At 47.1% G+C, this 26,812-nt stretch overlaps 4 protein-coding genes and 4 non-coding genes across 12 annotated transcripts; 2 read left to right on the forward strand and 6 right to left on the reverse strand.

Annotated features, from left to right (window-relative positions):
- Positions 1-2,325: 2,325 nt before the first annotated feature.
- SURF2 (surfeit 2) lies at positions 2,326-5,151 on the reverse strand. Of its 2 annotated transcripts, none has more exons than XM_042479018.1 (6): positions 4,917-5,151; positions 3,996-4,195; positions 3,776-3,879; positions 3,326-3,520; positions 2,733-2,893; positions 2,326-2,572 (listed from the first exon to the last, which is right to left on the reverse strand). In XM_042479018.1, exons 1-6 carry the CDS (start codon positions 5,004-5,006, stop codon positions 2,492-2,494), a joined length of 831 nt encoding a protein of 276 aa, XP_042334952.1. In that variant the 5' UTR covers positions 5,007-5,151; the 3' UTR covers positions 2,326-2,491. The 2 variants fall into 2 exon arrangements, with proteins under 2 accessions (XP_042334952.1, XP_042334951.1); XM_042479017.1 differs by having other exon boundaries at positions 2,326-2,575.
- LOC121936621 (surfeit locus protein 1) lies at positions 5,152-13,939 on the forward strand. 2 transcript variants are annotated; one of them, XM_042479014.1, is made up of 8 exons: positions 5,152-5,283; positions 5,994-6,127; positions 8,028-8,110; positions 10,428-10,619; positions 11,313-11,385; positions 12,150-12,312; positions 13,208-13,289; positions 13,456-13,939. In XM_042479014.1, exons 1-8 carry the CDS (start codon positions 5,208-5,210, stop codon positions 13,634-13,636), a joined length of 984 nt encoding a protein of 327 aa, XP_042334948.1. In that variant the 5' UTR covers positions 5,152-5,207; the 3' UTR covers positions 13,637-13,939. The 2 variants fall into 2 exon arrangements, with proteins under 2 accessions (XP_042334948.1, XP_042334949.1); XM_042479015.1 differs by having other exon boundaries at positions 13,479-13,939.
- A 289-nt stretch (positions 13,940-14,228) lies between these two features.
- Positions 14,229-18,987, reverse strand: RPL7A (ribosomal protein L7a). Its single transcript, XM_042479019.1, has 8 exons — positions 18,876-18,987; positions 18,449-18,569; positions 17,880-18,029; positions 17,116-17,256; positions 16,698-16,777; positions 15,853-15,983; positions 15,544-15,613; positions 14,229-14,390 (listed from the first exon to the last, which is right to left on the reverse strand). Exons 1-8 carry the CDS (start codon positions 18,876-18,878, stop codon positions 14,286-14,288), a joined length of 801 nt encoding a protein of 266 aa, XP_042334953.1. The 5' UTR covers positions 18,879-18,987; the 3' UTR covers positions 14,229-14,285.
- LOC121937411 lies at positions 16,063-16,141 on the reverse strand. Its single transcript, XR_006105119.1, has one exon. It is a non-coding gene; the product is annotated as a small nucleolar RNA SNORD36 (small nucleolar RNA).
- On the reverse strand, positions 16,947-17,023 carry LOC121937410. Its single transcript, XR_006105118.1, has one exon. It is a non-coding gene; the product is annotated as a small nucleolar RNA SNORD36 (small nucleolar RNA).
- On the reverse strand, positions 17,331-17,403 carry LOC121937413. Its single transcript, XR_006105121.1, has one exon. It is a non-coding gene; the product is annotated as a small nucleolar RNA SNORD24 (small nucleolar RNA).
- Positions 18,108-18,183, reverse strand: LOC121937412. The gene has a single exon (XR_006105120.1). It is a non-coding gene; the product is annotated as a small nucleolar RNA SNORD24 (small nucleolar RNA).
- Positions 18,988-19,048: 61 nt separating the features above from the next.
- MED22 (mediator complex subunit 22) lies at positions 19,049-26,316 on the forward strand. 3 transcript variants are annotated; one of them, XM_042480186.1, is made up of 4 exons: positions 19,049-19,217; positions 19,934-20,014; positions 20,820-21,028; positions 24,547-26,316. In XM_042480186.1, the coding sequence occupies exons 1-4, from the start codon at positions 19,095-19,097 to the stop codon at positions 24,737-24,739; spliced, it is 606 nt and encodes a 201-aa protein (XP_042336120.1). In that variant the 5' UTR covers positions 19,049-19,094; the 3' UTR covers positions 24,740-26,316. The 3 variants fall into 3 exon arrangements, with proteins under 3 accessions (XP_042336120.1, XP_042336119.1, XP_042336121.1); XM_042480185.1 differs by having other exon boundaries at positions 24,541-26,314; XM_042480187.1 differs by lacking the exon at positions 24,547-26,316 and having other exon boundaries at positions 20,820-22,552.
- The last annotated feature ends 496 nt before the right edge of the window (positions 26,317-26,812 follow it).

Below are 26,812 nucleotides of genomic sequence, written 5' to 3' on the forward strand. Positions count from 1 at the left end.
ATACAGATGGTGGTAAAACTTTCCTCATTTTAAGACTAGGAAAGCTGTACTTCTCCAGCTGTTGTTGGATGCCCATTATTATCTGTGCCAGCCAGCATGGCCAGGGATGATGGAAGTCATAGTCTAGCAACATCTTGGGGGGACACCTGGTCTGAGCAAGCCTCTATACACTGGTCATAATTTTATATGAAAAACAATTAAGAGTTGTACTGATAAGAAGTACTTGCAGCTTAAAAGTAGTAAGAATGCCTGGTGCCCAGATGTTAACAGGTGGTTGCAAAGAGGGAGGGAGTGGCTTGGTGTTGAGGTCAGCACAGAGCAAGCAGCAGTACTGTGGAATCTGAAGGCGTTCAATATTCAAAATCAAGGAGGACTTTGAGTCCTGTGTAGATGGGGGTGGAGAGACCATCAGGCAGCCACCACCTGTTATAAACTGAAAGGATGAGGGAGAGAAATACTTGGTGAACATCACTAGTTTGCTCTGTAAATCTCTCCATTCATCCATCATTAGAGATTATACACTAAGTGTGTGATAGCATAAAAGAAAGACTTCCCCCGTGCAAGATTTCAGCTGCAGGGCTGACCACTTCACCCATTGTTAAATGTACTTCTTACATTTTGGAATTTGCCAAATTTTGCATCTGGAATGAAGAGGCAAATTCACTGTCATCAGTTGTCCAGAATGGGACAGTTCAGGAATTTTAAAGACAGATGCTGACTTTCCAGTGAGACAACAAGATACAGACAGTTGCTGTCGTGAAGGAAGATTGGATGATGGAAGTTAAGGTGCAACACCAGCTGGGTGCCTACCTGGTCCCTAGTCGTGCTCCAGTAGCCCATAGTTTTGCCTCAAGAGAGCCTGGCTGGGGAGCTGTGTTTCTTGCTGCTCTTTCTGGGTGTGTTGTCTGTCTTAACTAGGAATGGTTTTCCTCTGGCCTCCTCCACTGTGCTGAAACCACAACTGGCTAACTGCAGCAAAGACATGTAATGGCTAAGCAAGCGCCCACCACTGGCATTTCAGTCGCTGATGCTTTTGAGCAAGATGCTGTCCCATACAGAGGGACAAAAACACAGTGGAAGCAACCACTAAAGCGCTTGGCAAGGCAGCATGTGGGGGGGGGGGCACTTGGGAAGTAGCCCCCACCCAGCACAGAATGGGCTGCTAAACAGAAAATGCTTTCCCAGGGTCTCTGCTGGTGATCATTTTCATCCTCTGCTACCCACTTAGGTTTTAACAGAGGATGGCAAGGACTGCAGAGACCATTTGGCTGGAAATTCACCACTGTTCTACTGGGTACACACCTTTCATGCTTTCTGAGATTAGAACCAGATCACCGTTCAAACATGTAGGTGACTTTACAAATAGCTGTGGCTATAATGTGGAAAATCTGTAAAGGTCTAAGGGCTCATGACTATGGAAAAAAGTATGTACAGTCAGTACAGAATTAAAAAATCATGAAAATCATTTTAAAATATATAAATTTCAAAAAGCAGATCTTGATTGTGCCATTTTATATAAGGAACACCATTTTACTATGCCGTTATATTCAATGGGATTTGAGTATCCACAGATTTTAGTATCTGGGGGGGGGGGGTGTCCTGGAAGCAAAACTGAGTGGATACAGAGGGGCCACTGTAGTTGCTGTCAAGTAAAATTGGTTCCCCACAATTTTTGCAAGGGATATTGTTTGTCCATTTCTGCTGGTGAATGAGGCATAAAAGTATTCATGAAAGGTCATGGCAAAATAAAAAGTTATAGTCTTAAAGGTGGACATCCAGCCTCTGTTTAAAGGCCTCCAAGGAAGGAGACTCCGAGGGAGTGTGTTCCACTGTCGAACAGCTCTTACTGTCCTGTTGAGGTGCAATCTCTGTTCCTGGAGCTTGAATCCACTGTTTCGTGTTCTAATTCTGGACAGCAAAAAATAAGCTTGCTCCATCCTCAATGTGACACCCCTTCAAATATTTAAAGAGGGCTATCATATCACCTCTTAACTGCCTCTTTTCCAGGCTAAACATACCCAGCTCCCTAAGTCTTTCCCATAAGGCATGGTTTATAGACCCTTCAGTATTGTAGTCGACCTCCTCTGGATACACTTCAATTTATCAAGACCCTTTTTGAATTGTGGTGCCCAGAACTGGACACAGTATTCTAGATGAGGCCTGACCAAGGCAGAACAGAGTGGCACTACTACTTCCCCTGATCTAGACACTAGACTTCACTGCACGCTCGTCTGTGTTATTTTCCCTCAGACAACCAAGTAGAGAACTATTAGAAACTTATAAAAAATAACCAAGAGGATACAAGCAACCAAGAGAAAGCAAAAGTCTCAAAACCAATATAATTCACACAAATGAAATACAACCATACAGTCTGGATTTGCAATGAAAATCACGATCCCACTCAAACCCAACAAAACATCTCTAGTGCCAGTCTTCTTCAACTGCCTCCTTGTTATGTGCAGTTAACTGGAGTCTGTCACATAAGGAACATCTACTTTCCACCAACAGCTTTCCCAAATCTTTTGGGTTTTTTGTTCCGACTTTTGAATCTCTTCTTGAGACCCCCGCCTTGCTTCTGGAAGAACAAGAGAAACCCTGAATACTTATGGGAATGTGAAAGCTTACAAAGAGAAAATACCTTTCAAGGGCATGTCACGCCCTCATGGTCACAACTTCTGACTCTCTGTGGGGAACGTTGCCTCCCACCCATTCTCTTGAACCTTCGGCCTCACCTTCCCTCTTTTGGTGCCCATCTGTGGGTCTGTGCCTGATGCCTCGCTGTTGTCCTCACAACCGTTCTGGGTTGTTGGCATTGCAACCTCTTCGTCACTGTCTGTGGCAAAGTCATGGTTGCTTTCCTTGCCCGCCAGACTTTTTTCTTGGAAAAGTTCAGCTAAAAGAAAAAAGCAAAATGAAAGTTTAGCCCAGGCATTGGAGACAGGGCTGCCCTTTACCTCCCTGGATAGTAGCAATTGGAATCCCTCTTTCAGTGCTAGTCAGCTATCTGCTGGAGGCCCTCAAGATCGACAGACCTGGCTGCCAAGGAAGGAGGGAGGAGCTCAACCGTGTCTGTGGATAATACACAGCTGTAAGGAGGCCTGACTCTGCTCACGGCAAAGGCCATGAGTGCCACCATGCTGCCTCTCTGCTTTATCCACAAAATGCCTTTGGCTTGGTCCCTAGAGGTAGCAGCACCTGGCTGGGAGTAAGCCCTCTCTCTGAAACCCCTGAGCCACCAAAGCTGCTTGTGGCCTCAGTCTGTCCGAGGCCCTGTCCTGGCCAGGCGCGGGCACCGTCTGTCTCCTTCCCATCCCTGCCGACTCACGTGGGTACAAGTCACTCATACTGTCCTCTGTGTCACTTCCACTGTCATCGCTGGCTGGAGGCTCCCAGAAGCCTCCCTTCCGACGAGGAGGATGAGGATGCTGGGGCCCCTCCGACGGAGTCTTCTGTGGCTGTTTTTGGCGGCGGCGGCAGCAGGAGGGGACGTACTCCACGCCTTCCCTCTGGCATTTCTCATCTGCGAAAGGGGAAAGGGTCTTGCTGAGGGCTGATACAGGGGCCAGATGCGCATCCCAGGCCTCCTCTGCAGCCTTAAGCTTCCTGGATCCGCCCTGCAGCCACAAGCAGAGGCTTGGGGCCAAACCGTCAGGGTCCCCGCTGCCTGGGGGGCGGAGGGGTGGGCCAAGGAAGGTGCTTTGCTCCCCTGTTGCAGACCGAGGCCTTTGTCTCCCTGGGGCCCTCCCTCCCTCCTTCCTTCCCCATAGGGACGCACAGTTACGGAGGGCCTTCTGGAAGCGGCGCCCCTGGACATGGCGGAGGACATGCGCCGGGATCCGGTTGATGTGCCGGAGGGTCAGCCTGCAGAACAGCTGCTGCCTGAGAGGGAGGAAGAGAGAAAGGAAGGGGGAAGTGGTGGCACAACCAAGTCCCATTGGAGAAGCGTCCTTGCCAACACTGCCCTCCTTCCCTTTCTCTCAGCTGGAGGCACCTACGGGTTTCTGGTGCTGGGGACGAGGTGGGGCCCAAAGAGGCCGCCATTGCCGTCTCCTCCGCTGCTGCCTTCTTTGGCTTCCCCGTCTCCTTGGCTTGGCAGCCCCACTGCGCTCAGGCGCTGGTACTTCTTGCCCGCTGTGTAGGCCTGCAGCGCAGGGAGCCGGCAGGGAAGCTCATGGCCAGTCAGCGCGCAGCGCACCTGAGGAGGAAACCGGTATCAGAGGAGGGGTTAGCGCTCGACGGCCTCCTCCTGTTATAATTATTGATTACTGATTATCTTAAAACTGGACTATTAACTAGAAATCAGCAGGGAGAACAAGGAGTTCGTTGGAAATTAAACATGTTTATTTTTAACTGCAGCTGTTCTTCCCAGAAGGAAATTCTTCCAAATTACTGGGACCCCGAATTACAGGTGAACCAAGCTTTTATAGTACACTTGTCCCTCCATATTTGCTGGGGTTAGGGGCACAAGACCCCCGTGAATATGGGGAAACCACAAATAACAAAAGCACCACGTTTTGACCCGAGAAGACGCCTCTCTAGGAATCTCTAGGTCCTCCAGTGCAACTCTGTTCAACGTCCAACAGACACTGACCACAGAATTGCACTGGAGGAGCTACAAAGGCCTAGTGGAGTATCCTAGACCTAGAGAATCCTATAGGAATGCCTAGGTTTTTCAGTGTGACTTTTAGTTGAAAGTTGACCATAGAGTTGCAATGGAGGACCTAGATATTCCTAGAGAGGACATATGAACCAAATCCGTGAATAACCAGCGCTGCAAATGCAGAGGGATGAGTGTATTTTCAACAAAGGAAACCACAAATCCCATCTTCATTGCTTACACTGAATTAAACATCTGCACTCTGTGTGTATTCGCTGGATGTCCTAGCAATGCATGCGTCTCTATCCCTCCTCCTCACCCTCGTCCCCGGCGGCAGGATGCGCAAGGCCGGGTGCTGCTCCAGGAACCGACGCAGCTCTTCGGCCTCCTCGCTGCCCGCTTCCTCCATGGCCGCCTCAGCCTCAGCCTGGCTGCTGGGCGGGGCCAGCCAATCGGGAAAGCGCGCGGGGCGAGACTTCCGGCCGCCATCTTTTTGCTCGAGAGGATCCGAGGAGGACTTCCGGTGCCGCGCTTGGTCTTGAGTTCGTGACGTCACTGGCGGAAGCCGAGGGCGCGCGACCCGGAAGTGTCCGCCCTGGCCTTGGAGGCGATGGCGGCCCGGTGGCGGCGATTGCTGGGCGACGCCGGCTTCAGGAAGGGCGTCCTCCGGCGGTTGGGGGCGGCAGGTGGGCCTGGCCCTGGAGGGAACGGGGCGCTGCGGAAATAACGCGGTTTACGCAAATACACTCATCCCTCCCTATTTGAGGATCTGATTATCCACGGACTTGATTAACATGTCCTCTCTAGGAATCTCTAGGTCCTCCAGAGCAACTCTATGGTCAACTTTAAAAGTTGCACTGAAGGACCTACAGATTCCTAGAGAGGACACTGCTAGGCATTTGTGGCTCCTCCAGCACAGTTCTATGGCCAGTGTCTGTCAGACGTTGACCATAGAGTTGCATTGGAGGACTTAGAGATTCCTAGAGAGCACACTACTAGGCCTTTGTAGCTCCTCCAGTGCAGTTTCTATGCTCAGTGTCCGTCAGACGTTGACCATAGAGTTTCCCTGGAGGACCTAGGGATTCCTAGAGAGGTGTCCCCTCAGGTCAAAACATGGCTTGGTTTTGTGGTTTTCACGTATTCGCAGGACTCTTGTGCCCCTAACCCTAGCGAACATGGAGGGACAAGTGTATAATCCATGCGTAACTACATAGCAATAGGAAAACAACACGTGTACAAGAACTGTGTGAGACAGGTGGAAAGGGAACGTAAAAGGTCAGGACGTACTTGTGCCCTAAGACGCTGTGTAAAGTTGGTTCAGGTAATTATGTGAAGTGAGGGGCTGGGGCTATCCAGTGGGTACCGACCATGCTCTTGTTTCCGCTGTTTTCCTCAGAGTCATGCTGGAGGCCTTGGTCATCCAGAGCTGCCACGGCTGGTTCTACTGCTGCCAGACCTGGAGAAGACGCTGCGCTCAAGTGGGGCCTCTTACTGATCCCCACGGCCACCTTCTGCCTCGGCACCTGGCAGGTAAAGGCCTATGGCAAGGAGGTTGCCTTTTTCACCTTAGATGCTTCACATTTGTAGAAGACAAAATAAGCCAACACCATACATCCTACCAAGAGTTGCTTGGAAGAAGGCATGAGGCAGAGGCCATAAATAAAGTTTCACTTTAATAATCTATATTCTTAATAATTAGGAATCAAAACCTTTATTTATGGAATGGTAGAAAATTTGACCCATACCCTGTTGGAGCAACTTTTATTTGGATAGGGTTATGAGCCTTTGCAGCATTGTGGTTAAAGCCCAGCTGGGAATTGTGGTCTGCCAGATACTGCTGGACTCCAACTCCCAGCAGCCACAGCCATCATAGCCCACTGGCAAGGAATTCCAGGAGTTGCAGTCCAACTACATCAGGAGTACTGGGTTAAAGTATAGACTGTGACTTGAGAAACGATTCAAGTCCTCATAACTACCACAAAGCTCATTTGGTGACATTGGACCAGTATGTTTATCTGATGCTAACCTACTTGATACACCAGCTGCTCCTCTTCCTAGGCCTGGAGGACCGAAAGATGGCAGTGGCCATGCTGTAACCTCAAGGCTGGACTTCTGCAATGCTCTGTACATTGGGCTACTTCTGTATTAGTTTTGGAAACTTGGATTAGTGTAAAACATGACACACAAATTGGTTACTAATGCATTTAGAAGTGATCATATCACGCTTATGTGAAAAACACTGCTGGCTACTAGTTAGTTTTTGGGCAAGGTTGTTACCTCTAAAGTCCTACAGGCTTAAAGGTTTGGGTTTAGGTTACCTACAGGAACGCCATCTTCTGTATAATGTCCTCTATGTGACATTTACTTCAGTCAGTCAGGACTAGACCAGCAATGTTAACCAGAGGACTTTTACTTCAGCTGCTCCCAAATTGTTGAATGACTTGCCAGAAAAGATTCAATGGCTGTGTATGTTGTCTAAGTTTAAGTAGTAAAGAGATTTTGCAGTGCCTTTGAGATGGAGTGAAAGAATTTTTGCCATACGCTTTTGGAGACTTGGTCTGTTTCCTCAGATGCACGCAGTCTGAGTTTAAAACAACATTAAAAGCCAATCTCTTCCAGCAGCCTAGCCAGATGTTTTTCAAATTATGAGTTTTAAATTATGAATTGATTGTTTTAAATATGTATGATTTTTAAATTGATGTTGTGTTATTTAACTGATTATATATATTTTAAGTGGTGTTTATGTTTTTAACTATGTCATGGCTCTGTTTGTGGCTGTATTTTAATCTGTTGTTCTCCACCTCACTTCAGAGAGAGGAGGGGGGATAAACAAACAAACAAAGGAATGAATCCGTCTCTCAGGACTGTTGTAAGAACAAAAATTGAGACAAGGAGATCATGGAGTAATGTAACTAATAAACAAAATCAATGTATATGAAATTTGGAAATGCAGTACCTTAAAGGCTCCACAACCCATCTGATCTTAGAAGGTCAGCAGAGTCAGCCCTGGTTAGTATTTGGATGGGAGACCACCAACTAATACCAGGTGCTGTGTAGACTATTTTTCAGAGAAAGGACCTGCAAAACCATCTTTGGAGATTCCTTGTCTAAGAAAACTTTATGATATTCATGGGGTCAGCATAAATTAACAGGCGACTTGAAGGCATGCTTGCAAACGCACAGGAAATTTAAGTCAAAACAGTATTTATCTCGAATTGCCCATGCTATACTCTGTTTTAAGAAAGAGAGAAAAGAAAGCTTTGAGTGTGCAAATATTTCCATAATGATCTGTGCAGCGCAAGTCAGGGGAAAGGGGAGTTAATTTGGCACTCCTGGGGTGGGGTGATGTCTTTTTGAGCTTTGCTCCTGGGCAAAGGTGTGCCCAGTGTTGTTCCACAAAGCCCTCTAACAAGACTCATCAATGTGCCAGATTCAGCGGCGGAAGTGGAAGTTGAAGCTGATTGCTGACTTGGAAGCACGGGTTTTGGCGGAACCAGTTCCACTACCTGCAGAGTGAGTAGCAACAACTGGCTTCTGACCAGTTCAACAGAAAGGGAGTAGGCTTGGTGCTGCCCAGTTGGGGGAAGGAGGAGAAGAATCCTGAGACAGGTACCCCAGCCCTCTCTCTCTTAAAATGGAGAAATCAAGGGTCTTTGCCACTTGTCAACTAATCTGGATTCTGTCTGGAATCTCATTTCTGGTCAGCTGCCAAAACTAAACTGTTTAATCTGCATAGTTTAATGAGAGAAGCCAACTTAACATCAACACTCAGTTTAAACATTGTTAAGTATTGGAATCTCAGGATATTTATATGGGAGAATGAGCAGGCTCTTTTTGGGTTATTATAGGCAGTAACAGATAAACAAACATATGCCCTCCCCTGAGGGAGAAATATAGATGTGTGTGTGTACTCAAGTACTTCACATTGCGTTGCACGTAAGGTGGCATGCATTCATTACATTACATCATATGGTCATTAACATGTTACACTTTCATATTTTCCATAATGTCTGTTAAGACATTATACAGACATTTTATAAAGGATCTAACTTTCCCTTATGTCATATCCATAACTAGCTGTCCATCAGGGAATACAGTTTTAGATGCTGAGGAACTAAACATCTCTAAACAGGCATACAAGGGCTTATCTCATTGTGCATTGTTAAATCTTAGCATTAGCCATTGTAACCACAATTGAGCATATATCTATTTAAGCATAGCCTAAATTGAGCATGTCTCTAGTTAAGCATAGCCAAGATTTTTGCCTTACCAGTACAATGTTCCAGCATGTTTGACTAGGTTATCATCTATCAGGAACAGCCCAGCTATGTGAGACAAAGTCTTTGTCAGCAGTGACATATCACAGTACAGTAGTCTAATCCCTAACTCTGTCTTGGCTTCTTTTATTCCCTCATTAGCCTTTTCTAGAATACCTGTTATCCAATCAAAATAATCAAAATATAGGTGTGTACTGTTCCTTACTGATGTTAATCCAATCAGAACAAAGATCTGTAAATATGATGGTACTCTACAATGGTTGTAGTTTTTGCCTGCCTGCTATTACTTCTGTTACCCAGTGCACCTGCTAGGAAGTGATTATAGGTCACATGTGCTCATATCCACAGTGTAGTTTATTCCTAATTATGTCTTGTTGGTGTTTGAGTAGCCATTTTTCCAGCCCTAAGCTGAAGCCAAGTTCCCACTGATAACATACACACTCAAATAGATCTGGCTTCCTGCATATGCTGCACTGTATTATACTAGGTTACATTATGTACTTTATTGATCTATTCCCAAACCTCAGAGATGGCAACCAAATACGTCTTGCCAGTAAAAATATCCTTTGGCTTACCAGAGATTTTGGACTTCTGGTTCCAAGAAGCTGAAGCCAGCACAGGCAGTTGTGGGCCAAAACATCTTCAGGCTCAGAGCTATTCTGCCCTTGTCTTGCTGAGTCACTTTAAAAGTGACACCAAGTGGCTTTCCTTTATCCATTGCAGAAACTACACAATTGAAGCCCTTCTTGGTATGGAGAGAAAGGTCCCATACAGACAGGCCAAAATAAAGCTGCTTCGGGTCACTTTGGAAGTATGCTGTTTTAAATGCTGTTTAAGAGTCTGGAAGCTGCGCCAAGCTGCACTCCAGTCCTTAGGATTGGATCGTGGCTTTGGTGCGGCTTCCAGACTCTTAGGACCATGATCATTTAAACAGCATACTTCCAAAGTGACCCGAAGCCGCTTTATTTTGGCCTGTCTTATGGGGCCAAAATGACAGGCGAAACATGCTTTGTTCGATTCCTGTTTGTGCAACAGTACAGCAGAATATGTGTTCTTTGGTTCAAGCTGTTCCCACAAAGAAGTTAGCAACATTGGTTAGCTTTTTGTAAACCTCAGTGGGAAGCCATGGAGTTTTTGATGGCATCTTTTGATGGCTTGTTGAAGAAACATTTGATGATCATCCCAGACTTGAGGAAAAGTCAGGGTATAAATAAATTGATTGATGGATCAATTATGAATTTGCTGCTTAAACACTTTTCCTGGCTCACTTATTTCAACAATATATTGGAATAGTTCTAGGTGCTACTTGTGGAATTCAGCTTTTCTCATGTGAGAATGTGGCATTTTGGTTGCAAACTTGATAGAGCCCCATCAACTGGAGTTTCATTTGTCAGGATGACTAGGGGCTAGCAGCCCTTCCCTCTTGTACTATGCACAAAATAATTGATATCAAATCAGTAAAAAGGCAATTTGGCTCCTCTTTACTTTGCACCTTTTGGCTCTTGAGTTGTAATACACCCCTCAGGTCCAATCCTGTTGTTTCCCCTTCTCAGGCCCCTGGAAATTAAGGACTTGGAGTACAAACCAGTCAAGGTCCGAGGGTATTTTGACCACTCCAAGGAGTTGTATATCCTTCCCCGTTCACTTGTAGATCCGGAGAAAGAAAAAAGAGATGCGGGCCAGCTGATGTCCAATCCAGAGAGTGGTGCCAACGTCATCACACCCTTCTATTGTACAGACCTTGGGTGGGTATGATACCAGCTAGAAGTCTAGGCCTTTGCAGTCCTTTGGTTACATCCCAGAGAGAAAGCCCCAGTAAATTCATTGGGATTTACCTCTGGGTCACATGTAGTAGTGTTACTCAACATGATGATCGCTGGACTGGTGCCAGTCCTGGGTGAGTTTTCCAGGAAAGAAACAGTTGTATCCAATGAGCACAATCATGGCACTAGTCTCTGGCACACTGGGGGAGGGGGGGAATACACACCAGATAGCATGAGAAGCACTGATGTATAGGGCTGTGCTCTTAGAAAACCTTTTAACAGATACTAGCTGTGACTTTGAAATGTTTTTTTTCTCCATAAACCATGAGGAATAGAAATTTGCTTTGTTCCATTCCCTCTAGATCTCTCAAAGAGGAGTGTTGGAAGGGTGTATATGTGTGGAGGTGTTGGAGGACATGTGGGGTGGGGGGAAGCAGTGTGAAAGAGGTTGGTATATTATGTGGAGCACACGGTAGTTCAATCAAATGAGGGGAAAAGCAAGGAACTATCTGGCAAGAATATACACTCCTGGTGCAGTCCTATAGAAATTGAGCTGGGAGTTAGACCAGTCTGAATAGGCATACTAAGGATTGTGCCACTGGGTACCCAAGGATTTGGGGAGTTCCATTTTTGAGCTTAAAGGTTGTGTCTTCCTTCCCTTTTCCTTCTTCCCAGAATCACGATACTTGTCAATAGAGGGTTTGTCTCCAGAAAGAAACTGAAGCCAGAGACCAGGCTGAAAGGACAGGTGAGGGAAGGAAAAGGGAGCACGACAGGGACAATTTGGACAAGAAGATGGTTTGGTTTTTAGAAGAACCACTCCTGGTGAGGGTGGGAGGAAGCAAATGAAGTCCTTCATGTGTCCTCCCTCAGGTTTGGCTGTGCTTTCTTTTCTTGTGTCTCTGTTTTTAGCCTAGGCAAATGGAAATTGGTAGTCTTCATGATTTCAGGAGAGTTTGGACTTCTGAAAGTCATGTTCTAGTGCTATGCCAGGCCTGGTATTTTGTGACATTCCAGATTAAGTGGTATTTTCTTCTCCCATCCGTCCCTCCCTCAGCACCAGTCCTTCCCAAATATTCTAGATGCTGGGAAACATGAGGTCTTGTCACGAGAATGTAAAATCCTGGTTCCCTTCAAAATAGGAGAGACTTGTAGAATACAGGAGGTAGTTATGGTCAAGATTGAAATATTTCAAAAACATGAAAATTTTACATTCAGTGAGAATTGTATCAATGAAATTCAGCATAATTTATTCCGTAATGTTGTTTTACATGCTTTGTTTACGTTTTACTAGCCGTTGGGAAGGGAAAGGAGTGCTGCAGTCAGCCATTAGAAATGGCATTTGACCTTTCCTCTGGTGTCTGGCATTTGAACAGAAGCACAACTTCTGTGGGAGCTCAGAATTTGCATCTGATGACACCCTTGCAGCAAAAATTCTGATTCTGTAACCTTTTTAAATTACTGTGTATTTTTCAAAAAGGCAGAAATGGATATTTGATTCTTCCTGTTTAGACTGAAGAGGAAATTGAGCTCACTGGTGTGGTGAGACTGTCAGAGACTCGCAAACCTTTTGTGCCGGAAAACAATGTGGAGAGGAACCGTTGGCATTATCGGGACTTGGAGGCCATGGCAAGAGTGACAGGAGCCGAACCCATTTTTATTGATGCTGACTACAGTAAGTCTCCAGGGAGCCAGATGTTGGACTGTTTGTTTCGTGCTGCTTCTCATGGCAGGTTTTATGACAAAGCCTGGAGTGGCAAAATAGAGCTGCTAGACTAGAAGTCCAGCATTCAGAAGCCTGGCTTGGGCCTGCTCAGGGTTCCTTGGGTTCTGCCTTATCCTGAACGCAGCTGTAGGAATCAAGTATGATACCACACAAAACATTCTCTAAGCAATTTACAACTGTAAGCTAATTGTCCCCAATAAGCTGGGTACTCATTTTAGCAAACTTGCAAGGATGCAAGGTTGAGTCAACCCTGACTCCACAGCATTCTCTGAGCTGTGATTGGCAGCCATGACTCTGGATCCCAGGGCTTGAACCCCCCACTCAGCTATGGAAACCCACTGGCTGACCTTGGGCAAACTGCACTTTCTCAGCCTTAGAGGAAGGCAAAGGAAAACGCCTCTGGCCAAATACAAGAAAAGAGATTCCACCTCAACATTAAGAGGAACTCTGTGACAGTAAGAGCTGTTCGAGGGTAGAACACACTCCCTCAGAGGGTGGTGGAGTCTACTTCTTTGGAGGTCTTTAAACAGAGCCTGGATGCTTTGATTCAATTTCCTACATGGCAGGGGGTTGGATTGGATGGCCCTTGTGGTCTCTTCCAACTTTATGATTCCCAATAAAACTCTGTGACAGGGTTGCTGTAATTCAGAGGCAACTTGAAAACACACAAACATTTCAGGCATGCAACTATTCTCTTAAAAAGTTGATCCATAAATTTTCTTTATCTTGAGCCAGGAATTGTTGATTAGGGACAGCTGCACACTGTGAAGCCAGAATTCCCAGCAATCATGAGCTGTGCACATCTCTATAGTTCTGATACCTGCTGTCTGATCTTTGTCTCCAGAGAGCACAATTCCTGGGGGGCCAATTGGCGGCCAGACCAGGGTGTCCTTGCGGAATGAGCATTTGCAGTACATTATTACCTGGTGAGTGAATGTTTTTACTTTTTCTAGTGGGGGTTGCTGAGTGAAAACAAAATGAGGAATCACAGCAAGACTCCCAGAACCAATCACAAGGGGTCCCTTTCTACAGAAAAACCTACCCTATAAGCCTTTGGTTCTAATGGCTGTGAATAAGTTTGACCCCTCCCAGTATTTTATTGTTTTACTCTGCAGGTATGGGTTATGTGCAGCCACCTCCTACATGTGGTATAAGAAGTTCATTCAGAAGGTCCATCTCTAAGCTTCATGGTGCTTTCATGCCTGGCTCCAAAAGGAGATGCCTCTGCCAATGGACTGAAAGGAGGAACTTCCCTTCATTGAGGAAGTACTAGTCTTGCACTGTTCTGTGGGAAATCAAGGGCAGGTGCTTCTTAATGGTATTGCAAACCAGTATTTAAAATGCATGAAATGAGGAGAAAATAAAGGGTGACAATGAGAGCCCTTATCAGGAAAGTAGTAGGGAAAAGCCTTTCAGACAGCAGTGCTTGTTAACATAGGAAGCAGTGGGAAACTGGTGATGGTCTGGGGCATAATAGTTGATGTGTGGCAATATGTTTTGCAGAATACAAAATCATGTTTCTTGAAATGAAATTGCACTTAATAAATGATGAGTACAACAGATTGTTTGAAATCTCTACAGGTGTCAATTGCAATCTATACTCTTCACTTTAAAGATTCCTATCTCTGCATAAAGTGTACATCTAGGAACTCCCAAAGGCTCTTCCAGAAAAACTGGACCTACTTTCTGCCACCAGAAATCAAAAGTTCCCATGAGGTTTTGCATTTCCAGCTGTTTAAGTAAAAGCACCTCTTCAGGGGCAGAAGAAAAAATTGTTTTAAGGCAGTGACTATATGCTATCTAGTGTTAGAAATATAAGACCAGTTGTACACAGTATTCACAAGAAAAAAGCAGCTAAAGCTCAATTTTTGTTCAGTATTTTATTTTTATGTACAGAAAAACCTGGGGAAAATCTGATACATTTACCCAAGCTTGGTGGCCAATTCTTTCGCTTTAGCTTTTTCAAGCTTAGCAATGCGAGCTACTGACTTCGGCCCCAGGACGTTACCACCCCAGTGACGACGTATCTGGAAAAGGGAAAAAATTGAATATTAATGTCCAGAACAGTGGTATGGATGCTGCTTGTGTCAAGCAGGAGGACCCTGCCACTGGGTCTGTGGCTCAATCATTCATTCTGATTTAAGTAGTTGACCTAATGGATAGGTGCCCCAGCAGCATAGAGTAATGAGGTCTCAAAGGAAGGGTATTGGTACACAGCACACTCTGACAGTAAAGCCACTGAAGGGCAGGTGAATCTTCTGCCCGGAAGAGACTATAAACATCTACTTGTTTCCTGAATAAATGCAGGCAACTGTATATGGCAAGTTTAGTCTTTTGGGGATTTGAAGGACCACCGTTGCATCTAATTTTCAGAGGCAGATGTTTTTATGTCTCTGCTCCCATCACCTGCCCTGGAAAGTTTGCCAGCAGATTCTTAAGGCACGGGGAGGGGGAGGGGGTTGGGTTCCTTGTGATCTGTCAGGTCTCAGTGACAGTGTAACTTTGTAAAATGCAGCTAGGGTTAGGGTTCATAGGCAATTTTACATCCAGGCTAAGACCTTTTCATTTTCCCCCTGCCCACATTACTATGGCCAATTATTGGTGGATAGAGTGTGCAGCCAGGAAGAACCAGCACAATGGCCAGCATTGGTGTTCACACAAGGAGGAAACCACACACCTCCTTCCACAACTCTCCACTTCAGGCAGCCAGCAGCCAGCTCTCTCTCACTTGCCTGGCTGCTCAGTGACTCAAGGGATGCTCCATGAGCCATCCAGGTCTCAACAGGAGAACTCAGCCTGGCTCTTTCAGCACTGGCAGAACAGGGATGGGCCTATCTCCCCTGCCCCAATCCCATCATTGGGAAGGCTGGTCTGGCAGGCAGGCCTGTGTCAAGCAATAGAGTAACCTCTCCATGCACTGGAATGTACAGCAGCCTATCCTGATCTTGGTCCAAAAAACACTGCAATTATGAGGTTCATGTGGTTTAGGTATCCACTGGGGGTCTTGGAACATATTCCCTGTGGGTAAATTGGGGCTGGGGCTACAAGATGCCTTTTGAGTTTAATACAGAGTACTACACAAAAGGAATGGTGGGGAAACACAAACTGAGACACAAGCAGACTTCCCATGAGTTTTCCAATGTGAAGGCAGGGCCCAGGATCACAAAGGCACAATCTTACCTCATCATATCTCTCGTTATAATTGGTCTTGACTGCTTCCACCAGTTTGGCCAGTGCTCCCTTATCCTCCCTGCAAAGGAAACACAGGCTCGTCAGTGGAAAAAGTTCTGAACTCAAACACCTTCATCATGAGGAGAATCTCTAGGAAAAGCCACACAATGCCACACAAGAGGAGTCAGGCAGGATGGCATGACAGTGGGACTGAGCCGTGGAGGTGGATGCAGCTCCAACCACCAACCCAAACCACCTGCGGCCTGCAGGTCCTTTGGCAGAAAATGCCCTTCTGAAAAAGCTTTTAGGGGTACTTACGGATTAACTTGTGTGAAGGCCACACAGGTGCAGGTCTTCCGATGGACAAGGCGACCCAGTCTGGCCTTCCCTTTGATGATACAATAAGGGACTCCCATTTTTCGACACAAGGCAGGCAGAAAGACAACCAGCTAGAACAAAGAATCTCTTATATTGGGGATGCTGCAAAGTGTCTTTGCACAGACAAACAGATTGCTATCTAGACTGGCTGTTGCTCAGGGTTAAAAAGCTCGTATATTTTCTATCTTCACGTGTGGGTTCAGGTGAAGAAATTCACACATCATTGCAGCAGCCAATCTTTGCTTTGTAGCTGGCAAGTTTAAAGGAGAAAACAAGTGCCACAGTACCTTGCAGAATACAAGCCAAGATAAATCTGGTTTGATTTACAGGCTTAATTTAAATTGGCTGTGGGTGCTTAACAGTGCAGAACACATGGCTTTAGGAGCAACTAGTCTGCTCAACAGTATGAGTTTGGCACAATCAAGAATGAGCCCCACAGTGTTTGCAGGAAGGCTAGGGAGTTCTCAGCGTCTCTCCTCCAACCAAGAGAGCATTACAACTCCACCCCATGTTTGACAAAGTTGATCAGCAACAGGTCTGCTCACAAAATGTGAAAAAGGTTCTGGAACAGCCAAGCCTGGAAGTTATGTGGCTTCTGAGGGGGAAGCTTCCTAGATCTCCCCTTCCAAGCACTTCCACAAAATAGCCAAGGAGGAGGAAGGGCTTTTCCTTTTTCTTTGCACATCACAAACAGCACTGCTGCCTATGCGGCGTTTGGAGAATGCTATGTACACCCTTCATCACCTCCGCTTGCAAGAATAAACCAGATCTGGAAGTTCTCTTACCTCAATGGGGTCAACATCATGGGCAATCACCACCAGCTGGGCTTTCTTGTTCTCCACCAGGGTTGTAACTGTGTTGACTCCTGCAAAACAAATTTAGTTTGCTAGAAAACATCACATTTGAAAGCAGAAGAGCACATAACAGGATGCCCAAAGAAAAGAAGAGTGACCTTGTCATTAATTACTGTCAGTATGCGTTAAGCTACCACATCTTCTTGGTCATGTAGAAGAGGAGGAGACAAACAACTTGCTACAGCTCAGGGTTAAAAAGCTCGTATGTTTACTCTTCAGTCTGTAGTTCAGGTGAAGAAATTCATACATCATTGCCATAGCCAGCCACATTGTTACTGATACTGCCAAGGGAAGAGGAGCCCAAAAGGCTGCCTGTTTTCTGCTCACAAGACAAGAGGAAAAGGTTTACCTGCTCTTAGCACAGGAGGCCTCTTGGTAGGAACATCACCCTTCCCAGCAGCCTTCTGCTCTGCCCGGGCCAACAGCCTCTGTTTCTTCTCTTGCTTTGTCTCCGGTCTGTATTTGTGGGCCAACTTCAGAAGCTGAGTAGCTGTAAGACAGAAGCCAGACTCTGAGGAGAAAAGAACTTTCTCAATGGTTTTCTACAACCCCATTTGAGCTTTGTGCATCAGCGATCTTGGTGGCTGAGAGTCATCATAAAAGCTCAGAGAGCAAATATTTGTTGGCATCATATGCACATGCGCAAAAACTCCTCTGTAAACCTATGCTGACCAGCCCTCCCTAGTTCTAATATCTGTTCAGTTTCATTCTACCCAAAAGCTCTCTAGATTCCCTTCCCACAAGAACGGAGCGCATGACAACCAAGGGCAATGCTTGTTTCCCCAAATGGGACAAGAACCACAAGCCGTTAAAAGAATTCCCACTCTCAGTTCTGCAAACAGGCATTTCCCCTAAGAGTGGCAAGTGGAAATGGGGGCAATGGCAATAACAACAGCTAATGGAAGCTGCCCTCACCCATCATGGCCAAGCAACATGCCACAGAAATGGCCTGTGCATGGAAGGTGCCCCATTGACTCACAGAAAGCCTCATTCTTTGCTGCCCTTCCCTTTGTGCATTGAGACAGCCCTTTCTTCATGGGGGGAGCCCTGCAATCCCATCCCCTACCCCCCCCCCCGCGCTTTAAAGACCAGCCACGAACTGGCAGCCTTTACCTGTCTGGCGGTCCAGGGCCTGGGTGAACTGGTTGATGGCTGGAGGCACCTTCAGCCGCTTGTAGAGAATGGCCCTCTGGCGCTGGAGTCGGATGTAGCGGGGCCATTTCACGAAACGAGTCAGGTCCCGCTTGGGCTGGATATCCTGCCCTGAAAAAGGCAGCGCAACCCAAGAGTCAAAAGAAGGGCTTCTCCATCCCAAGGGATGTGGGAGAGGAACGGCGTGAGAGCATCAGCGATCTTGGTGGGTAAAGGTGTCAGCACCCGTTGCTCAGATAGCAAATATTCGCTTGCATCATTTGCTCACAGCCGCCTCAACAAGACAAGGCTGCCATCAAGCCTGGATTCAAGGCAGCAGTTCAAACCCAGAGCGACAAAGGGACTGGGAAAAGTAAAACACTACAGTGCAATCAGCCTTAAAAAGGAGGCTTTGCTCATGCTTCCCTTCTGCCATGCAGGAACTCTCAATCAAAGCATCCCCGACAGATGGCCATCCAGCCTCTGTTTAAAGGGAGAAGGACTGATGGGCCTCTAACCCGGTCTGCGGCCGCCCCTCGCACCCGACTCACCGATGCCGAAGTTCTTGGGCCTCTTCTCGAAGAGGGGGTTGACCACCTTCTTGGCCTCCTGCTTCTTGACCACGGCTGGGGCCGGGGCCACCTTCTTCCCCTTGGCCTTCTTCCCCTTGGGCTGCGGAGGGACAGAAAACCCAGGTTTGGCACCGCTTTGACTCTTTCTGGCTCAAGGGTATGGAATTCTGGACTCCAACTCCCAGAATTCCATACCCTTGAGCCAAGGCAGTTAAGCTGGGAAGGCCTCCACCCTTCGCGACCCCATTTCTCCAAAGACCGGCCTCCTGTCGCCGCCATACTCCCCAGACAATGAGGCCCAGACCCCCCGCGACCCACTGCTCCCTTCAGAGCCCGGCCAGGACCTCGGAGGCGGGCGGATGGCGACGGATTGCAGGCGCCCCCCTGTAGCCGGGAAACTACTCACCATCTTGGCTGCGGGGAGGAAAAGGGAGAGCGAGGCACGCCGGGAAATATATCAAGTGGGCTTTAAGTCTCGCGAGAGCTCGGCCGCAAGTCGCGCGGGAAGTCGGGAAGAGGCGTAGAGGGCGGGCGAGGAGCGGAAGTCTCTATGGTCTTTGGGGGCGGCCAATGGGAGAAGGAGGAGGAGGAGAAGGGGGCGGGGCTGTGGTCTGCAGAGGCAGCAATGTCGGGTCCGCGCGTCCTCCCTCAGAACAAAGAGGCCCTGCTGCAGTCCTACAACAAGCGCCTGAAGGATGATGTCAAGTCTCTCATGGACAACTTTGCTGAGATCGTCAAGACCGCCAAGGTCTCTCTCTCTTTTGGGGCATGGCTTCCAGACCCTTCACTATTTTGGTCTCCCTCCTTTGGACACATGGCTCCAGTTTCTCAATGTCCCTTTTTAATTGTGGTGCCCAGAACTGGACATAATATTCCAGGTGGGGCCTGACCAGAGCAGAATAGAGTAGCACTATTACATCCCTTGATCTAGACACTAGACTTCTATTGATGCAGCCTAAAATCGCATTGGCCTTGTTAGCTGCCGCATCACACTGTTGGCTCATATTCAACTTGTGGTCTACTTGGACTCCCAGATCCCTTTCACATATAGTTTCATTCAGCCAGGTATCCCCCATTTCATTTTTTTCTACCTAAGTGCAGTGTCTTACATTTCTTCCTGTTGAAGTTCATTTCGTTACTTTTGGCCCAGCTTACTAATCTATTAAGGTCATTTTGAATTTTGATCCTGTCCTCTAGGCTCAGAGGAGCTACTCCTCCTAATTTGGTGTCATCTGCAAATTTGATAGGCCTGCCCTCTATTCCTTCATCCAAGTCATTGATAAAGATGTTGAATAGTCCTGGGCCCAGGACAGAACCCAGTGGGACCCCACTGGTCACTTCTCTCCAGGATGAAAAGGAGCCATTGCTGAGCACTCTTTGGTTCGGCTGGTCAGCCAATTACAAATCCACTTAACACTTGCAATGTCTAGCCTACATTTCTCAGTTTTGTTCTCCTTCTTGCAGATTGAAGAAGAAACCCAAGTGTCTCGAGCAACGCAGGGCGAGCAGGACAACTACGAGATGCATGTCAGGGCTGCCAACATTGTGAGTGTTGTAGCTGTTGTACTCGCTTATACTCCACTTGTTTCCCAGCTTCGGTTTCTGGACCTTGTTGAATCCTAGAGGTGGAAGGGACCCCCAAGGGCCATCCAGTCCTGCCCCCTTCTGCCATGTAAGAAGACATGATCAAGGCAGCCGGTCATCTGAGCTACTCTGAGCATGAATTGTGAAGTCCCAGCTTCAGGTTTACACACATGAGCCCAGAAAACAGATAGGGCACATGGTGAGGGGGTGAAATCCAGATAGACCACTACAGCATCTCCTCCCGACTCCCCTCCCGGGCTTGACTGCTACTGGACTTCGAACCCAGTCTTATCCAAGTCTGTGGTACACACCAAGTTGGCATGCTCATCCAGGATCAAGCGGTGAATGGCAGTTGTTTTTCCATTCACTGACTTGGCAATCCCCATGAGCAATTTCAGCTCAGTTACAATCCTGTAGGATGTGTGCCAGAAGTGCCATAGTGCACAAAAGCTGTGGTTCTCAGGCTTTGTTCCTCCAGATGTTTTCGGACTCCGAAAATACATGCTTGTGGGATATCCTGGCTGGGGTTTCTTGGAACGGTAGTCCAAAATATGCAGAGAATCAAATCATTTTTAAAATTGTTTAATTTATATCTTGCCTCTCTCCTTGCGCAGGACCCAAGGTGGCTTATTTCCAACTAAAATTAGTCATAGATTTTTTTTAATGATGATTTTTAGACTTCTGCCACATGATTTATGAGCCAAAGGTCTTTCTTTGCCTGTTAGGGTACCTAGTGGTATAAACTGAAATGTTTCCCTCCCTCCAGGTCCGGGCTGGTGAATCTCTCATGAAGCTGGTCTCTGACCTAAAGCAATTCCTGATCCTCAATGACTTTCCTTCTGTCAATGAAGCCATCAACCAGCGCAACCAGCAGTTGCGTGGACTGCAGGAAGAATGCGACAAGAAGCTGATAGCGCTGCGCGATGAACTCTCCATTGACCTCTATGAGCTGGAAGAAGAGTATTACTCTTCCAGGTACAAGTAAATCTATGGACTGTTCTGTAGCAACCACCTCTTTGTCCTTTTGGACAGACTCTGAAAAGCCGCTCTTGTCCTGGTCCCCAAACTCCCAACCCCAACAACCTCATTTGTTTTGGGCAGTTACAGTGGCTTTTGGGAGCTGGCCACATTATACATCTAGAGCTTGCTCTGTAATAGATGGGGTGGAGTAGAGTGAGTCCCCCAAGCTGCACCACAAGGTTGGCCCTGTACCCCACTTCCACATATGCTGACTTTCAGATTGGAATAGGTATCATGCCCAAGCTGGTGCCACCCAGATGTGTTGGGCTGTGTTTGTCATAACCCCAGAATGGGAATTGCTGTCTAACACACCTGGAAGGCATTTGGGCAGCGGAGGCTGAACTATCCTATTGGATTTCAATTTTGCTGCAAGCTGACAAAGGTGATGAACTATTGCTCTGACTGTTACAAGGTGGTTTCATATGTTTCTGATAGTGTTTTGACTGCCACTCTTCAGACCTGAGGTCTTCGGTCATGCAAAACTTGCCAGCCTGCACACCAGGGCTTTTATTGCATCCAGATCCTTCCAGGGCTACAAAGCAGAGCTACACGCACCCAGGCTTTTTAAATAGCTCCTGATGGTCAGTCTTGTTGATCAGAAATAAGACAAGACAACTTTTTCTCCCATGAGGATTGTTGTTGCTTGCTTTCAAGTAATTTCTGACTTACCTAGAGTTTCCTTGGCAAGATTTTTTTTGAGGTCTGGCTTCCTCTGAGGTTGAGAAAGTGTGACTTGACCCAGGTCTCCCAGTAGGTTTTTATGGATGTGCACAGATCAATTTGAACCCAGGTCTCTTGAAATTCTGGTCCACCACTCAAACCATGACATCACACTGACATTTCTCACCATGCCAATTCTCTCATTACCAAATCAAAAATGACCTGCTGAGGACAGTCTCCTCCGTTCCTTTATGAGTTATGAGAGCATGTGTGGTCATCTGACTCAGGGCTTGAGAAAAGTTACATCTTTGAGCTACAGGGTGACTGGCCAAGCTTATTGGGGGGAGGGAAAGCCTTCTGGAATGGGCACTGCTGCCTCCGAGGTCTCTGAATGAATAGCATTGGGCTGCGAGACCCTCTGGCACCCTTGGTGCTGAAACGGCATGTAACTTCCTGTCAGATGGCAGCCCTGTGCTGCTCACATTTGCCCAGCATTAGATCTCACCATGTTAAAATATGCTTTCTCCTAGGAGTAATTTGTAGGATTGCAGCTCTGTAGAGTCTGCTGGGTTGGGTATTTCTCATGGGTTTCTTCCAGCTGTACCAAAGAAAATTGCCTGTCTGTGAATGTAAACATGTGGCCTTGTTTTTTGTAGATTGACATTTGTGTTACATTTCTCCTTATGGTATGAGGCTTTAGAACTGGGTTGGGCCAAGTGCCATTTTGGGGACACATCAGGCCCCCAGTGCTGTTTCTGAGGCCCTGCACTTTCCAGACACCATGCATAAAGACTTTATAAAAAAAGTTTTGCAAACTCAGCAGTGGGTGTCTGGCCTCTTCTGTTTTTGTTGTTTCTCCCCATCATCGTTTGTCGCTTAGGAACTGAGCATGTCATTTGCCTGTAAGTTGTTCTGCAGTTCTAAACTGTTCCCTGCCATTGAGCAGCAGAGAATTGGGTGTCTTTAAAAAAAGACAGAACCCCCCCTTCCCCCCCACCAGAGGAGATCTGTTCTTCTGGAACAGGGCTTGAGGCTCAGCTGTAAACCAAGACCAGAGCAGGTATTCTCCAGCATCGGAGCTCTGCCTTTCAGAGTATACAGTGAGGAAAGAATCAGGAGGGAAGGCCAAATGGCTCTGGACACAAAGCCTGACCACCCCAAGGCAGCTTTATGCAGACCAGTCATTGTAGAAGGTGCTATATGGGGCTTTTTCATCCAGCCCAAGAAGGCAGAGCTCTGCCAAGAGACTGGGAAGTTCTGACTCCAGATCCTCTCATCTGGCATTTGCACAATGTGATGGGAAATCCTCTCTTTTAAGCATTCTTGTTCCCTCTGGAGAATGGGTTTACAGGGCCAGAATGTTAGGTGCTTTTAAAAAGAACCTTAAGTATATGGTCATGCTTTTCTATATTAAACTTCTTCACCCATAAAAACCTCAACAAGCTTGATGGTAAATAAAAGACCAGTGATCCCCCCCCCCCCAAAAAAAAAACACTCTTGGGCTGCTTTTCTATTTTTCTAAGCACAAGCCATGGCTTTTCAGGTGTCCGCTCTCTCCCCTCCCTCTATGCGAAGCTTGCTTTTTCCTTCACTAGCACCTTGTCTCCCTCCCTTTGCACCTTTTGTATACTTCGGAGCATGGTTCCTGCAGGGTGAAGGATGGGGGAGCCGTCATGAGGAGATGATAGGTGATATTTTTGCTTTAGAACAGTGTGTGTCAGCAGATCTGTGGGCATGTTCCTCCGTGGTGAAACTGGACAATGTGTGGCTCTCTGGATATGGCTGGAAGGCAAGTCCTCATCCCTGACTATTGACAGCAAGCATCTGGGAAGTGCAGCATCCAGAGCACCCACATGGTAGTTAACAAACTGGGGAAGGCACAAACACCCTTCTGATTGCCTGAGGAAATACTTAGTTCCACCACAGAGGCTGCACCACATAGCAGAAATAATCCAGTTTGACACCACTTTAACTGCCATGGCTCAATGGAATTCAGAGAATTGTTTTTTGTGGCACCAGAGCTGACAGGAGAGGCTAAATGTATCACAAAACTACAATTCCTAGAATTCCATAGTGTTGAGCCATGGCAGTAAAAGTATCAAATGGGATTATTTCTGCAGTGTAGATGCTGCCTGACTCTCTTGGTTGGAAATACCTGATAAATACTTCAGCTAGCATGGCTGAGGAAGAACAGTTGGATTCCACAGGGTCAGAGGAAACCTCCCAGCTTCCCAGGATTCATTCCTGAGGCAAAAGTGGGTTTTGAGCATGAGCCACAAGGATCAGAAATTGTTTTCCTCCCTTCTGCCAGTTCCTGGAAAGTCAGCTGCTGATCAGGAAACCAGAAGGCAGTGTAAGGATGTGTGAATTTAGAAGCCCCACACAGACCCCCTTTCCCTCTGTGCCTTCTCCAGCCCTGCCTTGGAGCCTTTCTGCCACCCTTGGCCACACTGGCTGGAGCATGGGCTTAGGGGCATGGGCCTCGTTGTTCCCCGGGAGGCTCCGCTGGCTCTCCTTGAGGAGTCTTCAGGCAGACAGAAGGATCTATCTCACCTCAGCAATAACCACTGCTAGCTGGGCATTGCAGTACAGTGGGTTTGGCCTCCCAAGTTTTCATTTCCTAGAAAGAAGGCCTTGGGGCATGGCTCAGGGGATGTGCTAACTATACTTGCTGCTGCTGCTATTTTGCTATTTTCTTAACACTGTTGCTTCTGTCTTGCCTTTTTCATCCTCCTTTCCCTCCTGTCCCTCTTTTCTCTCTGGCACCTGCTACCTTTTTCTCCTGAATGGGCGTCTTGCTTTGAAAGCTACAGCCTGTCTGATACCACCGACCTCCCTCTGTGTGAAGCATACTGGAGACAGGAAACGGGTGCATCGTCTCCAGAGAGCCTCTCCATGCCCCTAGCAGCTGCCATGATGGAGCAGAACCTTCCAGCCCCTCAAGGCTCCACACCTTCACACCCGCACATGAATGGGCACGGAGCGGGCCCCACGGAGCATGCCTGAAAGGGAATGCACCTATCCTCAACCATGTGGGCTTTGGAGGTTTGGGCTGCTGTGTTGAGGCAACCTTCCTCCCACCTAAAGCTTCTCGGATTTAGAACCTCACCTGCTGTTTTTTGCATGAGGACTGGCTGCATGGCCCCAAGGAACCTACTTCTTTATTGATGGAATTGTCCACTGACTACAGGCTGACAATTTGAATTACAATTTCTAAATAGGAATGTTGGATTGAGGCACCAAGGATTTTTTTTAATTCTAAAAAGGGAAGGCGTGAATTGTATGTGGCTCTTCAAGTGATGAACTGCAACATCAGCATAGTCAAGGAAGACTGATGGGAGTTATAGTCCAGTGGCATCTGACTGGTCCCTCCTCCCACCCCAAGTTTTGTGCTTTGGTACCTGTAAGATTATTAATTCACTCGAGTCTGTATTTTCTTACCTACCCAGGTAAGCCTCCCAACTTCCTTCATGGTGGTTCGGCTGTGTATGAAGGGAGGAGCCTTCTCCTGATTTTACACTTTCTAATCTGCCAGCAGCTACTAATTAAATAAGAAGAGGACCATTGTCCCACTTCCTAGATTTGTGCCATCAAAGTCGTTCCCTCCTGAATTTATTTGGGTGGTCCTTACAGGCACACTGAATGTATGTAAAGCAAACCTATCGTCTTTTGGTGGGGTTTTCGAGCTATGTAGCCATGTTCTAGAAGAGTTTCTTCCTCTTCTAGAACATGCCCACATAGCCCAAAAAAAAAACCCTCACAAAAAAAAACTATGGATGCCGTCCATGAAAGTCTTCGACATCACAAACCTACTATCCTTTCCATTTTTGGGGTAGGCACTCTGCACTTCACCTTCAGGGCAGCTGGGGATGCAGAAATACGTCTTGGCCGTAACAAAGAAATTAAAAAAGGTTGGGTGGGGGGGAGAAGCTTCATTTGGTTGAGTGGCAGGCAAAAAATAATGCTGGCAGCCCGCAAGCTCAGTGCTTCCGTGTTGCTCTGAACTTAGAAACCATTGGTGGTCTCTGGGTGGACATATGTGGGCAAAGCAGCCCCAGAGTACCAGCCCTACTGGAGTATGCTTGCTTTCTCTTCCAGTATTCTGACTCTGGGTTTGTGGCATCACTAGGGGGGCATGACAGGTGCTGAGTGACACCCCAGAAGAGGAGTGGCACCCAATTGGGCCCTTCTGGCTCTGCCACTTGGCCGCTCTGCGTGACACCAGGGTGGGATGCCCAGCTCTGGATCAGTCGAATAAGCAGAGACTAGAGGCTCCTTCTCTTCCAGGCAGCCCTCTGCTCTCCTCCCTGGGTTGGGGAGTGCCCAGTCAAGATGGCCGTCTCCCAGTTCCTGGGTCGGCTGGTGTCAGACTTGAGTACATTCAGAACCAATGTGAACCAATCAGTCCAGGTTTTTGAAGAATAGCAAAGAACTTTGTTGAATACATATAGTAATTCACCAGCCAGCGTTTAAGCCGAAACTACCCCCTAATAGCCAAGCAGTATATTAAAACCCCAAAAATCTAAACCCCACCTTAACCCCATTTAGCACCCAAACTAGCACCCACTTCCAATTCCCATGGCTTAGTCCCTCTTACAACATAACCCCCCCCCCCCCCCTTTTCTAAACTTTCCTTTGGGCCCATACAGACAAGCCAAAATAAAGCTGCTCTGGGTCACTTGGGAGGTATGCTGTTTAAATGATTCATGATGCATCCTAAGAGGTCAGAAGCCACACTCCAGCCTTGGCAATTGTAGTTTGCTGTGGCACCAGACAGAGGCTAAATGCCTTACAAAACTACAACTCCCAGAATTCCCTAGCCCTGAGCCAGGGGCAGTTAAAGCGGTCTCGAACTGGATTATTTCTGCAGAAATAATAATCCAGTCTGAGACCGCTTTAACTTCCCTGGCTGAGTGCTGGGGAGTTCAGGGGACTGTAGTGTTTGTGGGACATTGAGTCTTCTCTGTCAGAGAAAGCTCTGGTGCCACAATAGGCTACAGTTCCCAGGATTCCCCAGCACTGATCCAGGGCAGTTAAAGCGGTCCCAAACTGGTTTATTGTTTCTGCAGTGTGTTTTGG

Source organism: Sceloporus undulatus, chromosome 7 (genome assembly GCF_019175285.1).
Source record: "Sceloporus undulatus isolate JIND9_A2432 ecotype Alabama chromosome 7, SceUnd_v1.1, whole genome shotgun sequence".
NCBI lineage: Eukaryota > Metazoa > Chordata > Lepidosauria > Squamata > Phrynosomatidae > Sceloporus > Sceloporus undulatus.

Coding starts and splice junctions, on each gene's coding strand:
- SURF2 (XM_042479017.1), bottom strand. CDS start 5,006: ATGGAGGAAGCGGGCAGCGAGGAGGCCGAAGAGCTGCGTCGGTTCCTG. Junction 3,521..3,775: donor CCAGAAGGCCCTCCGTAACT/GTGCGTCCCTAT, acceptor CCCCTTTCGCAG/ATGAGAAATGCCAGAGGGAA. Junction 2,894..3,325: donor TATGAGTGACTTGTACCCAC/GTGAGTCGGCAG, acceptor TTTTTCTTTTAG/CTGAACTTTTCCAAGAAAAA.
- MED22 (XM_042480185.1), top strand. CDS start 19,095: ATGTCGGGTCCGCGCGTCCTCCCTCAGAACAAAGAGGCCCTGCTGCAG. Junction 19,218..19,933: donor AGATCGTCAAGACCGCCAAG/GTCTCTCTCTCT, acceptor TCCTTCTTGCAG/ATTGAAGAAGAAACCCAAGT. Junction 20,015..20,819: donor ATGTCAGGGCTGCCAACATT/GTGAGTGTTGTA, acceptor CCCTCCCTCCAG/GTCCGGGCTGGTGAATCTCT.
- LOC121936621 (XM_042479014.1), top strand. CDS start 5,208: ATGGCGGCCCGGTGGCGGCGATTGCTGGGCGACGCCGGCTTCAGGAAG. Junction 6,128..8,027: donor TCTGCCTCGGCACCTGGCAG/GTAAAGGCCTAT, acceptor TCAATGTGCCAG/ATTCAGCGGCGGAAGTGGAA. Junction 8,111..10,427: donor CCAGTTCCACTACCTGCAGA/GTGAGTAGCAAC, acceptor TCCCCTTCTCAG/GCCCCTGGAAATTAAGGACT.
- RPL7A (XM_042479019.1), bottom strand. Junction 16,778..17,115: donor GCCTCCTGTGCTAAGAGCAG/GTAAACCTTTTC, acceptor TTTGTTTTGCAG/GAGTCAACACAGTTACAACC. Junction 14,391..15,543: donor ATAACGAGAGATATGATGAG/GTAAGATTGTGC, acceptor TCCCTTTTCCAG/ATACGTCGTCACTGGGGTGG.